Genomic DNA, 17638 nt, shown 5'->3' on the forward strand with positions numbered 1-17638 from the left:
TCAATAAATACCTGTCAAATGAATGAGTAAATGAATATGCTAGGGGATTTCCATGCATTATCTCATTTAATCCTAACAACAGCCTTGTGGGTTAGATGCTATATTCTTTCTCTGGTACTCAGAGAGAGGACGTGTCTTTCTGAAGAAAACCCAGCTAGTTTGTACCCTGTGACCAACATCTCCCCATTTAAGGGGAGTAAGTCCTGGGGATCTAATGTACAACATACTGAAATGTTAACAATGATGTTTTGTATGATTGACAATTGCTAAGAGGGTAGATCTTAAAAGTTATCACCATAAAAAAAAGGTATATGAAATGATGGGGGTGTTAATGAGGCTTAATGTGGTAATCTTTTCACAGTATATACACATATTAAATCATCACAGCATACACCTTAAACTTACAGAATGTTATATGTAATTATATCTCAGCAAAGCTAGAAAACATGACAAAGGACACCAAGCTAGTAAGAGGTAGATAGGATCTGAGCTCAGGGATGCCTGATGTTGTTAGATACCTTGTTTTGCTGAAACTAGATCAGATGCTCTCTGTGGTCCTTTCTACTTCTGGGATTCTGTGGTTTTGTAGAACTTTCTCCCTGGCCCAGTGATGGCAGCACACAGTGTAACTGCCAATGTAACTGAGGGCCTTCAGGTAAAACCCCTTGTCCATGGCTCAGAAGCCATGAATCTTCAGGTACAAGGCATGCAGGCCATCTTGCAGCCCGCCTCCTCCCTCCCTCCATCCCCAGCCTAGCCCACGGCTCACCAGTTTCTGGGTCGCAGAGTTGCTCACAGGCATCTGTCGTCCTCTGTCCGCAGAGGTCTCTCACCCACGGGGAGGTGGCGTTGATCTGGTAATACAGGGACAGCTTGGCCGGGTTTAGCCAGTCTGAGACATCCAGGTAGCTCCCTTCACTCACCACAAAGCTGCTCCCTGTGGGTGAACAGAGAGAAAGACAGCTACTTTCTCCCCCATTGCAGGATGCAGATGTGTCTTGCTGCTGATGCTGCAGGCCAGGAACACAGACAGGTGCGTATAAGCAATCCGTCCACCCAGTACCCCTGTTCTCACTCGTCTACCCATATTGACAGAGCATTTTTACTATATGCTAGTCATGGTATTGGCAGCCAGGAGAGAAAGAGACAAATTGGACACAGAGACAGTTCAGCCTAGTGGATAGAAGTCGGGTCCTTAAGACCAATAGAGACTTGGGTTCAAATCCAGAATTCACCCTTAATTGCCATTGACTTTGTGCAAGTCAATCAATGCCTCTGGGCCTTGGTGACATCATCTGTAAACAGGAATATCAATGGAACCCACCTCGTTATTGTAAAAATGGAATAAATTAATGTAGATAAAATGCTATGCTTAGCAGGGGCTTGAATTGTCCTAGTAAAGAATGCTTAAACATTAAAATTTGAAAGAAAAAAAAAAGTGCTAATACCCCTGTCACCCAGGCATCCTCCCCCAACCTCCACCCCTAACAGGGGTCATTAATGCCCACAGGGGCCAGGTGTGTGATATTAATGGGAAAGACTAGCTAAGCAGTTTCTTGGCCTCCTGGCCTAGATTTTTTTTTTTTTTTATTCAGTTAGAGAGAGACAGAGGGAGGTATGGGGACAGAGAGATTCAAAGAAATCCATACCACCTCTAAGAAAAAAAAAGCCACACTTATACCATAGAAAATGCCTTAATGTTGGAGAACGATGGAGTTTGGGGTGGCCTGGCACTGCAGGTTCTATCAGACTGGAGTAGCTGTGGGCCGGCTCCAGCCAGCTCTTGCCAAATGGATCTAAAAGCCAGTGGTACAAGAATGTCAGGTTTTCTTAAAGAGGCTGAAAATTCAGATTTTGATTGTAATCAAGCAATTTAGAAATAATGATTTAAAATTGTTCTTAAATTTGTGTAAGTCAGGGGCATCTGGGTGGCACAGTTGGTTAAACAGCTGACTCTTGATTTTGGCTCAGGTCATGATCTCAGGGTCCTGGGATCAAGCCCTATGTCAGGCTCCCGGCTTAGCAGGGAATCTGCTTCAGGATTCTCTGTCTCTCCCTCTCCTTCTGTCCCTTCCCCTGCTTGTGTGTGCGCTCTCTCTCTCAAATCAATCAATAAATAAATCTTGAAAAAAAAAAAAAGCTTGTGTTAGTCAAACAAAAGACCCTACCTTGCAATCTATGCTCTAAAATACTCCCCTTAATATACATATATTTGTACACACATATATAAACATCTATGTACATATATACATACATGAACACATACCTACATATATGGATTACATCACACACACACACACACACACACACACACACACACACACACACACACTCTTCAAGGGCAAGGAAGAGAAGCCTGTTCAGGGTGGATGCATATTGGGTACAAATGGTGAGTGGATGTATGCAGTAAAACACAAAGGTAGCCCGCAACAGTTGACAACAAAAAGGAATACAAGGCATCCAAATTGGTAATTACAGATGATGTGATGCTATATATAGAAAATCCTAAAGATGCCACCGAAAAAGCACTAGAACTGATAAATGAATTCAGTAAAGTCACAGCATACAAAATCAATATACGGAAATCTGTTCCATTCTTATACACTAATAATGAAGCAGCAGAAAGTGAAATTAAGAAAACAATCCCATTTACAAGTGCACCAAAAACAATAAAATATCTACAAATGAACTTAACCAAAAAGAGGTGGAAGACCTGTATTCTGAAAACCATAAAACGCTGATGAAAATAATTCAAGATGATGCAAAGAAATGGAAAGACATTCCGTGCTCATGGGTTGGAAGAACAAATATTGTTAAAATGTCTATACTATCCAAAGCAACCTACAGATTTAATGTAACCCCTATCAAAATACCAACATCATTTTTCACAGAACTAGAACAAATAATCCTAAAATTTGTAGGGGACCACAAAAGACTGTGAGTAGCCAAAGTAATCTTGAAAAGGGAGACATCACAATTCCAGACTTCAAGTTATATTACAAAGCTGTAGTAATCGAAACAGTATGGTATCGTCATAAAAATAAACAGATGGATCAATAGAACAGAACTGAAAACCTGGAAATAAACCCATAAGTGTATGGTCAATTAATCTTTGATGGAGTTGGAAAGAACATATGATGGGAAAAAGACAGTCTCTTCAAATGGTGTTGGGAAAACTGGACAGCTATATGCAAAAGAGTGAAAGTGGACCACTTTCTTACACCATACACAAAATTAAACTCAAACTGGATTGAAGACCTAAATGTGAGACCTGAAACCATAAAAATCCTAGAAAAGAGCACAGGTAGTAATTTCTCTGACATTGGTCATAGCAACATTTTTCTAGGTATGTCTCCTGAGGCAAAGGGACCAAAAGCAAAAATAAACTACTGGGAATACATCAAAATAAAAAGCTTCTGCATAGCAAAGGAAATATTCAGCAAAACTAAAAGGCAACCTACTGAATAGGAGAAGATATTTGAAAGTGACATACCTGATAAAGAGTTAGTATCTAAAATATATAAAAAATATATAAAACTCAACACCCAAAAAATGAATAATACAATTAAAAAATAGGCAAAAGACACAGACAGACATTTTTCCAAAGAAGACATACAGATGGCCAACAGGCACATGAAAAGATACTCAACATCACTCATCATCAGGGAAATGCAAATCACAACCACAATGAAATCTCACCTCACACCTGTCAGAATGGCTAAAATCAAAAACATAAGAAACAACAAGTGTTGGCAAGGACATGGAGAAAAGGGACCCCTCTTACACCGTTGATGGGAATGCAAACTGGCGCAGCCACGGTGGAAAACACAGTGGAGGCTCCTCAAAAAGGTAAAAACAGAATTACCTTATGATACAGCAATCTCACTGCTGGGTATTTACCCAAAGAATACAAGAACTCTAATTCAAAGGGATATGTGCAACCCATGTTTATTGCAACATAATTCATAATTTACAATAGCCAAACTATGAAAGCTGCTCAGCCCAAGTGCCCATCGACAGATGAATGGATTGAGAAGATATATGTATATATATATGATATATATATATCATATATATATACACACACACACACACACACAGTAGCATATTACCCAGCCTTAAAAAAGAATGAAATCTTGCCATTTGCAACAACATGGATGGAGCTAGAGTGTATAAAGCAAAATTAGGCAAATACCACATGATTTCACTCATATGTAGAACTTAAGAAAGAAAAAAAATGATCAAAGAAAAAAGAGAGAGAGAAACCAAGAAACAGACTCTTAACTATAGAGAACAAACTGATGGCCACCAGAAGGGAAGTGGTAGGGAAATGGGTAAAAATAGGTGATGGGGATAAAGATTACACTTATCGTGATGAGCACTGGGTAATGTATAGAATTGCTGAATCACTATATTGTACACCTGAAACTAATATAACAGTCTATGTTAACTAAACTGAAATTGAAGTTTTAAAAAACTTGATAAATGAAAAAAATAAAAACAGAGAAAATGTACATAAAAAACATAGTAAAGGTCAAATTTCACAAGGGAAAAGGAAAAACAAAAAGTTCAGTTAGGACCAAGCTCCACAATGCCGGACTTGGGGAGGGTTCTAGATTTATGGCAGGTCTACAGACCTCAGCAGCAGGAAATCTTAAATTGTTTCACAAATAACATGACTCAGCCTCTCTCTGGGCCTTTGCTTCTCTCTACCTCACTATCAATCAATGAAATCTTTCCATGTATGCCATTTAAATTTTTCCAAGAGAAACTCAGCTACTGGGTATCATATGGGTTTGACAGCAACCTCTCTGCCAGGTGACAAGGGACCCTGCTGGCTGACCACAATGGTTGGGCTCCTCTTGATTGGTGACTAGCTGCGGTCCAAAGGGCAACAGCCAGGGAGGCAGGATCACATTAGACCCTACCTGAATGCCCTGAGGACCTAAGACTCCCTAAAAAGGATAACAGCATGGCAGCCAACATTATCTTCTCTAACTCACACAGATGATGTGATTTCTATCATCCTACAGAATGAGTTCCTCAGTAGAAGTGCAGTGGACAACATGATTTTTGGTGAGGATGAAAAAAGGATTCTATGTGAAAAGCCTAAGGGATAGATAGCATCAAGCTCAGAGATAAGGAAATGACCACATTTGAAGTTGGCCTTAAAATCCTTGGCAGCTAAAGCAAATTAAAAAAAAAAAAGAGGAAGAAGAAGTCTGCTGGATTCCATATTTCAAATTTCTGGCAAGGGAAGATATGCAAATCTATCCGCAAAGCCATATTTTCCCCTCTGGAACTAAGCCCGAGCAGAAACATGTCACATGGGTCCCTGTGCAAGGCACCGAACATCAGTATCAACCACAGATTTTTCTTTTAAAAAGCACAGTCATGCTGTTTAAATGGATAATTCTTGTATTTATTCTCACTAAAGACTGAGGGATGGATATTGAATTGTGTCCCAGGGCTGAGTCTGGCTAATCCCACTGCTTCAGGAAAGCTACACAGTGCAGTGATACAGAGAAGAGAGAGAGCAAGACATGTATTCAGATCTTCCCTCTGTTCCTCACAAGCTCTGAAACCTGGACAAGTCCTCAGTCATCTCCCAGGAAAAATGTGGTTATGGATTTTTCCTTCATAGGGTCGATATAAAGATTAAATGAGACAATGAATGTATCTTAAGTCAGGTTTACCAGAAATGAGACTCAAAGGCAGAGACTGGCATGCAGGAAGTATGCGGGGAGTTCCCTGGTAAGGAAATGAGCAAGTGGAATTGAACAGAAGGAGAAGTTGAATTGCCATGCAGTTGGAGAAAAGCCCTCAGCTGATCCCAGGGGGAAGTTCTGGACCTCCGATGGTTCTTCAGAGTTGTCCTGAATCAAGACAATGTGTCAGGCCTTTGTACCCCCACATTAACCAGTCAGAGGCTGTGGACTATTCTCGGGGAAGGGACATGGGCTTGGGTGAAGTGGTCCTTTTTAATGAAGGATATTTCTCCAAGAAGATTCAGAGCAAGTGGTGGACCGCCAACATTCCTGGCAGCTGGGGGAAGAGTGACTATGTTCTAATGAGAGATTTGAACATGGCATGACAATGTCCGCTACAGCATGTGAAGTCTCCCAGCACACATTGTGAAATCGTAACTAGCAGGAGCCATTTTAGTTATTATTTGAATGTCTTACAAACTTACAAAGCTCTGAATCCAATACTGGCTAACAGATCTCTCTTAAATATGAGAACAGAGTCTCTGTGAAAGGGAGTGACTCGGGGCATCTGGGTAGCTCAGTTGCTTACCAACTCTTGATTTCAGCTCAGGTCGTGATCTCAAGGTTGTGAGTTCAAGCCCCAAGTTGGGCTCCACACTGGACGTGGAGCCTGCTTAAAATTCTCTCTCTCCCTCTCCCCTCGCTTGTGTGCATGCCCTCCCACACAGAAATAAATAAGTAAAATAATATTTTTTTAAAAAGGAGTGACTCAAAAGTAGGTTATTTTCAACTTTTTTTTAAAAGGTCCTCTACCAAGATTACTGTTGGTTTAATGGCAGAAGGGAGTTACCATCCCTTGAATGCCCTCTCTGTTCCAGACCCTGGGATGAATACGTTACACATCCTGTTCACTTAATTCTTATAACAGCCTTTTGGGGTAGGTATTTCCCACCATTTTACAGAAGGACAACATAAAGTTCAGAGAGAAACTGATTTAACCAATTTTACAACTAGTAAGTGGCCAAAGTAGAAACTGACTTTACATTTTTCAGCATCCAAAGAGGAGACCTGCCCATTATTCCAGGCTGTCTTGAGAGTTGAGGCTTTGGTTGGTTATCAGACAAAGCTGAGCTCTATAGTGGTCTTGGTTTTTTTCTAATCATCTATGCATCCCCCATTAGGGTCTATCTTGTAGTGTGGGAGGTCTTTTGCTTTCTCTGATAGACAGTGCTTTCATATAGAGAAGAGGTCATGACTCATCCATTAGTCCTTAACAGTCCAGCCCTGAGTAAAATGCCTGGCACATACTAGGAGTTAGAGAATGTCTGTTGAATGAATTAATGAAATCAGAGTTCTGTGCTTGACTAGAAGGAATTCCAAGTAACTTCATGGGACTGTGAAGCAGGAATGCCTCCACATTGATCCCAAAGGGTTTTGTTTCTTTGTTTTGTCTTTTTGTTTTTATCCTCTGAGAGCCAGAATACAAGATTAGTGCTTCAGTGTCTCCCCAGTCCCAAACCAAAACTTGAACTGACAATCATGGCTCCTGAGCACTCATTCAGCCCACAGGCTTACAGTGGGGATGATCAAAGTAGCAATGCTAGAGGGATTCAATGTGAAGGGGCAAGGACACGTGGCAGGGAGATGCACATCAGATAGTGAGAAGAAGTAACTGTACAAAACATAATTGCTGAGACTTCATCCACATGTTCATTTAACCAACATTTATTAAGTCCCTCCTTGCATAAGAAACAGGCATAGAGAATGATAAATGGACTGAATCCATCAAGAAAATTACAAACTAACAAGGGAGAGCAAATGTGTGCACAGATAGATATAATACAGCCTAGAGTGTTAGAAGCACTGCCTGACAAGGAGGGGCATCTCTGAGTACAAGCAGAAGGAAAAAGGGGTGTCAGAAAGGAATCGCTGAAGAGATGGCCTTTAAGCTAGATCTTGAAGGATACAAAGGAGAACAACGAACTTGGCAAAAGTTGAGGTGGCCTTTGCCCCTTAAGGCTCACCTTTAGATCTGGCTTGTGCTCCTCTTAGTCTCTCTCATACGTACAAGATATTCCACTCAACTACCAGCTATATATGCTGTCATAGATCTATTCATTCATCCATAGATTTATTCATTTACCAAACAGAGCACATACTATGTGCTGGGTCCTGTCCCAGCCTCTGGATGAGCAAAATATGGTGTCTGTCCACCAAGCACTCACAGTCCAGGAAGGGAGTTCAGATTTAGCAAACCTAAGGCAAATCATGATTTTTTTTTTATTTCCCCTCTCTTATTCTCCCACCTAGATTGTACATTTCTTGAAAACAGACTATGCCTTATCTCACTCTGCAATCACCATAATGCTTAGGCTAGAGTGGAGGTTCAGAAGGTATTGGGGAGTGTGTGTGTGCAGAGAATAAGGGGGTGCAGAGAAAGAGAGAGAGCACAAGCACAGTAAGGCCAAAGAGTGGCAAGCAGCTCTCTCTGGGTAAGTTCTAGCATTACTCTGAGAATAAATACACAGGAAAGGGATAGAAATGCATTATTCCATGTGTCTCATATATCTCTAGTTTTCCAATGGACCCTGTTTTATTTTCTTGGCTTTGGATCAAAAGTACCCCCATTTTCTGGGTGCTCTGAGATTCCTCTTTGTGCTCAAATCAATCTCCCCAGAGAGAAGTGACTCTGAAATGAATCTTTGCCAAAATCTCAACTTCAAAATGTCATGTTTCCTTATTTTTCAATATATATATATATATATATTTTTTCTCCCACTGGCTTGTGGGAATATACATCATCTAATTAGCCAAATGGATTTTCAGTTCAGCCCAATCGTTTCCTTATCTAGCATCTGAAGCTCAGCGTTGCTCAGGGGACTGCACGGGCACGGAGGTCCTCATTAACTCTGATCTTCAATTACATTGATTATAAGCCTGCTTCTGTAATTGTGCGGCATAGATCAGAGGTGAGCTGGGGAGCTCAGGCCACTCCGTAGAGTTCTCTGAAAAGCCAGAGGCATATCAGCCCCTAAAGAAACAGAACGCTACAGATGAGAACTAAAAATACCACAGAAGGAGGTATCACCAGACAAAATTGCCTCGCGAGCCAGACGGCAGCTGCAAATCCCTTTCATTATACCTTGAATCATGAGACAGACCTCTGAGAACCATGGATGGAAGATTTCAAAAGACGGCTCTGGTCACAGTGGTGAAGGGGAAATAGAAGAATGAAAGGCCGTGTGGTGGAAACATGGTCTTCACAAACGATGCTCAGGGAATTTTCTTGGCCAAATGTATTCAGCTCTTCCCCCCCCTCCAATTCTTTGAGAATATGTGAAAAATAATTAAGGGCTTATGTCCTAATGTTACATCATGTATTCCCATGATGATCCCATCTGTCAGGGGCTTGGACCTGGGAGAAAGGTCTTTTCAGGGGCACAGGATGGAAAACAAAAAAAAGACAAAGCAGAATTAAGAAGCCCACCTAACTTCAGCCCAACAGGCCCATAGAAAGTACACCCACCCCTACGTCCCTCCCTTGTGCACAGAGCCTTGAATACATCCCACCACCTGCCATCGACTGAAAGCCATTTAAGAAGTGAGTGACAAAACTCTGCAAACATGAGCTTAAAAACAGCAGTTTGAGGGTTTGTGAATACGGGCAGAGACAACCCAGATGGCTGGGAGCTCTCCATCCCTGAGAGCAGCAGCAATCTAGAGTCACAGGGCAGGTTAGGGTGAGGGTCATCTGACAACTATCTCTAATAAGAGTCATCAGCCATTTTTCTCTCTGCTGTCACCTCCTGATCTTCTTAAAGTTCTCATCCCTTCTGCCATTTTCTTCCCCTTTCCTTGGAAAAACTTCAACCTATTCTTCTGTGCTGTCTACCTGTCCTGGGCTGATCTGTGTCCTCCCCAGAATTCATATGTTGGAAGTCCTAACCCTCAGTACCTCTGAGTAGGACTGTATTTGGAGGTGGGGTCTTTCAAAAGGTAATTAGGGTTAAATGAGGTCGTTAGGTTTGGGCCCTAATCCAACAGGACTGGGGTCCTTATAAGAAGTAGAGATTAGGACGCAAAATGGCTAACAGACACATGAAAAAAATGTTCAAAATCATTAGCCATCAAGGAAATTCAAATCAAAACCACACTAAGATACCACCTTATGCCAGTTAGAATGGCAAAAATTGACAGGACAGGAAACAACAAATGTTGGAGAGGATGTGGAGAAAGGGGATCCCTCCTACATTGTTGGTGGGAATGCAAGTTGGTGCAGCCACTTTGGAAAACAGTGTGGAGGTCCCTTAAAAAGTTAAAAATTGAGCTACCCTATGATCCAGCAATTGCACTACTGGGTATTTACCCCAAAGATACAGACGTAGTGAAGAGAAGGGTCATATGCACCCCAATGTTCATAGCAGCATTGCCCACAATAGCTAAATTGTGGAAGGAGCTGAGATGCCCTTCAACAGATGACTGGATTAATAAGACGTGGTCCATATATACAGTGGAATATTACTCAGCCATCAGAAAGAACGATTTCTCAACATTTGCTGCAACATGGATGGGACTGGAGGAGATAATGCTAAGCGAAATAAGTCAAGCAGAGAAAGACAATTATCATATGGTTTCACTCATTTATGGAACATAAGAAGTAGGAAGATCAGTAGGAGAAGAAGGGGAAGAAGAAAGGGGGGGCGGTAAACAGAAGGGGGAATGAACCAGGAGAGACTGTGGACTCTGGGAAACAAACTGAGGGCTTCAGAGGGGATGGGGGTGGGGGACTGGGATAGGCTGGTAATGGGTATTAAGGTGGACACGTATTGCATGGTGCACTGGGTGTTATACGCAAGTAATGAATCAGGGAACTTTACATTGAAAACTAAGGATGTACTGTATGGTGACTAACATAATATAATAAAAGAACAACAACAAAAAACAAACAAACAAACAACACAACAACAACAAAAAGAAAACCACAGAGAGAAGACCATGTAAAGACCCAGGGAGAAGACAGCCACCTACAAGCCAAGGAGAGAGGTCCTCCAAGAAACCAACCTTGCCAACACCTTGATTTCAGACTTCCAGGAAATACATTTCTGTTGTTTAACCACACAGCCGTGGTCTTTGCTACAGCAGCCCTAGCGAACTAATGTACTCATTCTGTCTTATTTGACAACAACGACCTCTTAAGCCCAGCATTCGCCCTGCTCATTAACCTTTATTTTTGTCATGGATCCCTATGGATCGCTTTTCAGAATAAAGTTTTTGAATGCATAAAATATAACACATGGTATTACAAAGGAAGCCAATACCTGAAATGGAGTTCTATCCATGGATTTCTGCTCCCTTCTCCCAGGGATCATAGAACCCAGGATAAAAACCCTAGTCTTAGGCTATTTCCATCCATTCCACAGATGCCCAGTCTGCTGCCTGACCTGGTTCCAAACACTCGAACATCATTGGGTGGACAAGGGAGTGGCAGCCAGATTATAATGAATATGCAATCCTGCTGAAGCATGTGAATGAGATGCAAATGACAAAGAGAAGAAGAAAACTAAGAAAACATGGAGAAGTAGTTCCACTGGCTATTTTAAAGAGGGTCGGCCTCTTTTTGTTCAAATACTATATTTTTAAAGTTCTGAAGAAGATAGAAACTTGGTTAAAATTAGAATCTTCTTAGAACAATCACGCAATAGATCACAATTTTATGAAGCTAAGTTATATATTTAATTTTAAAGAGGGTTAGAAAACTTTGAGTTCCTTTAGTCCAGAGGATCTCAGCATTTTTTTTTTCTTATCACCTGTGAAGGAGTCTTTTTAGACACTCTTTTCCTCAACCACCCCCAATCCATGAAGCTTTAATATCACAGATATGCTGTGTACATATGTATGTACTGTGTTTTTGCTGTACTGTAAAAAAAAGAGCAAAAGGAGGTCCCCTCGCCCCCAGAATCAATTTTCATATCTCTGGAGGTATTCTTGTCCTCATTGAGAATGGATGGTCTAGTTAGAGATAAACTGAGGGTTAAGAAAGGGAAGGGACTGGGGTGCCTGGGTGGCGCAGTCGTTAAGCATCTGCCTTCGGCTCAGGGCGTGATCCCAGCATTCTGGGATCGAGCCCCACATCAGGCTTCTCTGCTAGGAGCCTGCTTCTTCCTCTCCTACTCCCTCTGCTTGTGTTCCCTCTCTCACTGCCTGTCTCTGTCAAATAAATAAATAAAAATCTTTTAAAAAAAGGGGGGGGGAGGGATGTGCCCAAGATCCCACTGGGATTAATTAAATATCTACAGTTAGCTGTGAGTGAGGCGAGGGTCACAGATGGTCTGACTTTCTAAGGCAACAGAGCTGGAAGGTGTTGGGACTAGGCCAGAGCCCAAGTATGGTGACCCAAGTGCTCAGAGTTTGTCTTAGTATTCCATGCTGACAATCAAGAATAGATCCCATGGAGGTGAGTTGTCTCAAGGCTAATGCTCTATCACTGGTGGTATCAAATGGTACTAAGTTTGAGAGTTCCATGTCATAGAAGAACATGGAAGGACTCATCATCAAATATGCCTTAAAAAGAAGGATGGAGATGGGCAGGTCACTGGTATTTTGAGTGCTCTGTGTTAGAGAAATAGTTACTTCCCAACAGAGCTGTACCAAAGCCTTGTTTTCTCTCCCCAAATAAAGATTTCCTTGATTTCCTCCAGGCAATTGTGTTTCTACTGTTTTCTGAGATCTTCTCCACTTCAAATTGTGATCAAAGTCTGGCTAAAACGGATTGCCACCAAATTCCACATGCCTTTATGTATCACTGGTCTTGCTTCAAAGTTGAGTTAGGGGTGTTTGAGTCTGGACGAAAGAGGTTTGAAGTGTTGAGATTTCAAAAAATTATTTTTCTCCCCAGGGATATAACAATTTGGTACCAAGCTAGGCAGCAGAGGAAAAGAACAAAGTCATGAAATGCCTCTTGTTTTCCTTCAGGTCATTTAATTTTTTAAAGAAGAATTGTTAAAGATTGAAGGTGACTATTTGCTTGTAATTTAGGAATTTTTTCTTTCTTTCTTTTTTTTTTTAATTGTCTTCATGACTTCATCGGGAATATATGCATCAAACCCAATCTCAATGTTGGATTTCTTTTTGATCTAAGATCAATGCTTCTTGAATGAACGTGTAGATAGTTGCTCCTGAAACTCAAAGGTCCTGTAGCTCTGATTTGCTAATACAGTCGTACCCTATTATGCACTGGGGAAACATTCCAGGATCTATCGTGGACGCACAAAACCGCAGATAATACTAAACACTACATATGTTTTTTCCTATACATACATATCTATGATAACGTTTAATTTATAAATTAGGCACAGTAAGAGATTAATAACTAATAATAAAATAGAACAACTGTAACAATATACTATAATTTATGTGAATGTTGTCTCTCTCTAAATATCTTACTTTACTGTATCGCCCTTCTTGTGATGATGTGAGATGATAAAATGCCTGTGTGATGAGATGAAGTGAGGTGAATGACACAGGCATTGTGACATAGTGTGAGCTTACTACTGACTTGATGATGATACATCAGAAAGAGGGTCATCTGCTTCTGGACTATGGTTGACTGTGGGTAACTGAAACGATGGATAAGCAAAACCACAGATATGGGGTCCGACTGTGTTGAAAAATTTCCCTATCAGTTGCCCAAGTAAGATAGGATCTCAGAGGGGAGGCAGAGCACTGGACTACAGGGTCAGACAGGTATGGTTTAAATCCTAGTCTAGGCACTGACCTGCTGTGTGAACCTGGAACCAATCATTTAATCTTGGCAAGTCCTCCTCCATTTCCTTATCTGTACAATGGAAATACTTACTTCATAGAGAATCTATGACCATTACATAAAATGCATTTGAACTGCCTGAGAGTAGGAGCATGGCTGGCTAGGGCCTCTGTGTTGTCCTGCTCCAGGACACAAAACTAACATAGCAAACCATGCATTCTATGTATAATTGAATGTCTACCCATACAGATCTATATGTTTGGTTATTTCATATATGTACATAAAACTGGTAATCATGTGACCATGTATATATGCATACATGTGTGTACATAGACGTAAGCACAGGTAATTCTGCGAGTAATTGTACCCCATGTGGATGGTGCCACCTGGAGCTGTGTTCCATGGTGGTCCTGCCTGGGACATAGACAATAGTTTCATTTAAAAAAATGCACACTTTTCTCCTGCCTGCCCGACCAAGTACGCTCATTTCCACCATCCTGAGCCATGGCTTGTCCCAGGAACACCTCCAATTTTCACTGTATCTCAGGATGAGTTAGGGAAGACAGGAATGAGGGATGTAACTTTATCACATGGGTCAGACCTGAAGTAACATGGCAGAGAAGAATGCCTGGCACATATTAGGTTCAGTAAATCCCTAAGGAACATACATGTGTGTGGCTAAGACAGGCCCACCGGACTGCATGACCACATGAACGGACTCACCGTGTGACCTTCCAGAACCATCAGCTTACATTTATTGCTCAACCTGCCCTGCTTCTCCTTCTTCGGACCCACCCTCTTCTATGACATATACTCCTTTCTGCTTTTCCCGAAGAATCTGCACAGACGTCAGGGGCTGTTTGGCAAAGATGGTTCACAACTGCGAGCGCTAAGAATAACCATATTAGCAATTCCTCCCGGATCTGTTTCATTACTACACTGTGGGTTCGATGCCAACCGACCAAATTAGGCCCAGGCACCTGCCTGCTTTCGCGTCTCTCGCTGTCAGTGTGCACGCGTGTGTTCCTCCCTCTCTAGGTCTCTGGCCTCCTCTTCTCTTCTGTCTAGAAATCAATTCCGTGGGAAAAGCACAGACCCTGGAATTGGCAAACCTGGATTCAACAAGTGCCCTTACCACTTATTATTTGAATGACCTCAGAAAATGCTGAATATTTCTTTTTTCAGCTTCCTCCTCAGAAAGGGAACGAATACTACTTAGCCCGAAGCATCCGCACGCATATTCAACGTGACTGCCTGTGAACCGGACTTACTGGGTGTGCTTACCAAATGGGAGGTTTTACTGCTGCTGCTGTCGTTAATCAAATTGATCCTAGAAACAACTCTGGATGTTCTTTTTATCCCCCATTTCACAGATAAGAAAACTCAAGCTGAAGGAGGTTAAAGGTACATGTCTTCAGGCACACGGCTAGGAGGTTGCTGATTCTGCCTGTCTCTGAGTCTAGAGCCCTGTTTGTGGCACCAGGTTGCCTCCTATTCCTCTCACTACTGAGTGTGTTGTGTGACTCTGTGTGTGTGTGTGTGTTCACCTTCTGTCAATATTCATCTCGGGTTATTTCTCTAAGTACTAAACTTCTCATGGTGGTGGCTGAAACATTAATCAGACTGTGTTGAGTGTGAGAGAGAGAGATGGCAGGGAAAGGTGACACAATATTGTAATTCAATACTTAATATCTCCAAAGACAATGTAATACATCCTCATGACATCTCCAGAAGATATTTTCTGGAAACTGGACAATAACTCAAATTAATGCTAAGCCTATATCTAATTGTTTTATGAGGCTACAAAGGACTACATAGGCTAAAGCTTCCAAAAATGTAGAGGCTTCAACAGTCGTGTTGATGGAACAGATTTCACTGTCTGGCACAGATAAGAACAGCTGCCTAAATATATACTATTGGTACCTGGAGCAACATAACGAAGGAGACGGGCAGCTTAGCCACACCATAACGCTCATGGCCATGAGCCCTTCGCCAGCCAAAACCTACTATGAATTATAGCAAAGCTAAGGAGAGGAAGGATAAGATTTTATTTGAGGGCCAAAGGAAGGTCTTGAGGCTCAAACAGGACACAGGATGGCTGAGATGCACATTTCTGGTATATGACAGGTGAAGGATGGTGAAGGATGAGTTATTTCGTTCCGCTCCCAGAGGAAGATGGTGGGGTTTCAGGGAGCCAGACCCTGGAGCCAGCCAGGATGGGTGGGAGCCCACTCCTGCCATTTCTCAGCTGCGTTAGGCCCCTTACCTGACCTTGTGAGCCTAAGGGCTCCTATTCTATCAAATAGGAACAACAGCACCTACCGCATAACTCCTGTGTACAAAGGCACATTGAGATATCCATGGTTGATGAGGAAAGTTAGGTACCCAAGAATATGTACGACCTTATCTCAGGTTTCCAACAAACAAACAGCAACTGTGTGTGTGTGTGTGTGTGTGTGTGTGTGTGTGTGTGTGTGTGTGTGTTTGGGAGTAGTATAAATTCTGGAAGGATATACACAAAAAGAGTCATCAACCCAATAGACTAAGACCGGGGATATGAAAAAGGGCATATTTAGTATTTTCTTCATTCACTCCTCTACTGCGTTTGTAGTAAGAGTGCTGCTGCTGCTCCCACTATTACCACTGCTGCTATTATCACTACCGACACCGCCACTACCAGTATTAATAGCAACTACTTCAGAAGGTTTGGGAGGAATAAAGGATAGAATATATACAAAGTTACAGGATAGAGTCCAACACATAGTAGGTGACCAAAATGTGTTTGTTCTTTCTTTCTTTGGCTCTGGCAACTAAGGACTGTGTCTTCCCTCCCTTGGAACAGAAGGGGCATTGGATGAAGACTGGAAGGGGCTGTTGCTCCCTCCCACACGTGTCCTTCCTACCCTACCCCCCTGACTTTGTGCGGGCTGTTCCCATACCCTGGATGTCCTCCTCACCATACCCATCCTCCCAGGGCCCAGCCAAAGGCAAACTCTTCCTTCCCTGTCCTCTCACCCAGAAATGACCTGTCCTTCTGTCCCAAATGCCCTGGCCTCTGAACCTCTCTTCTCATGTCAATGTCACTGCTGATGCATGGGAGTTCAGCACACACTTACTGAGTACCCTCTGACCCCCGCCATGTGGGGTATGCTGATGTTTCCTCCACCTCAGAAAAGAGTGAGCTTTCTGAGGGACAACCCACGTCTAATGCATCTTGAAATGACTGCTTCTTGGCCCAGGGTGGGGCACTTAGTGGGCAATCAGGAAACATTCTGAGTGGATGGATGGATAAAGTGAGAAACGGTGCTTTCAATTTGAGGAACACCACCTTAGAGGCTATCACATGGAAAAAAAAAAAAAAGAAGGAAATCACACAGCTCTCCCCACCCACTCTCCAATGGCGCTTCAGGTTTCACTTGAGACTCACTAATGAGCCTTTAGTGGCAGGCAATTTTTGTTTAGCATATAAGGTACTGTATGACACCTTTATGACCAATGTCTTACTTGTCCTTGAGCAAGAAATATGAGAGGTTCTGGGGTCAGACATCTTGCTCAGCAGCTGTGTGAGCTTGGGTAAACCTATTACCCTTATTGGGACTCAGTTTTCCTCATTTGGAAAAAAAAAAACAGACAATAATAGTTACTTCCTTTAGGATCACTGTCAGGAAGAAGTAAGTTAATGAATATAAAATATTTTTAGAGTGGTTGGCATTCAATCATACTATACTCTGTGCATAAGCACATATGTTCTATGAATTACCATCATTCTGTGTCACAAACAAAGATGCTGAAGGCATGAAAGGTTTTCTTGCCCGAGTTACATACAATTATTTAATGACAAACTTGGGACTACAGTCCGGATATTCAGACTCTGGGGGATGGGCTTCATCTACTGTCACTTTGCTTCTCAGCAGGTTGGTTATTGAGCTGAAGTCTGAAATGTATTTATCTGTACCTTCAACAAATGTTTATCGAGTGCCATACGTTCCCTGGGCCTGGTTATAAATATAGGACATTTAGCTGGGAGCCAAAAAGACATGGCACCATAGCACTTGGTGCTATAAAAAGTGCACAGTGCTGAGTAGGAAATGAGCATTAAACAGGTAAATGCACCAGCACTTACAGGACTACAAATAAAAAAGGAGAGCCGTGAATTAGGAAAATGGCT

General features: G+C 42.0%; 1 protein-coding gene across 1 annotated transcript in view; it reads right to left on the reverse strand.

The window, feature by feature from the left end:
* The window catches only part of ASTN2 (astrotactin 2), an 877356-nt gene that overhangs the window by 495937 nt on the left and 363781 nt on the right, over positions 1 to 17638 (reverse strand). Inside the window, exon 7 of the mRNA XM_034664390.1 lies at positions 770 to 937. Coding sequence (XP_034520281.1) covers positions 770 to 937 — 168 coding nt within the window. The remainder of the gene's footprint in view (positions 1 to 769; positions 938 to 17638) is intronic.

The sequence above is a fragment of the Ailuropoda melanoleuca genome, chromosome 7 (assembly GCF_002007445.2).
Source record: "Ailuropoda melanoleuca isolate Jingjing chromosome 7, ASM200744v2, whole genome shotgun sequence".
In the NCBI taxonomy this organism is placed as follows: domain Eukaryota; kingdom Metazoa; phylum Chordata; class Mammalia; order Carnivora; family Ursidae; genus Ailuropoda; species Ailuropoda melanoleuca.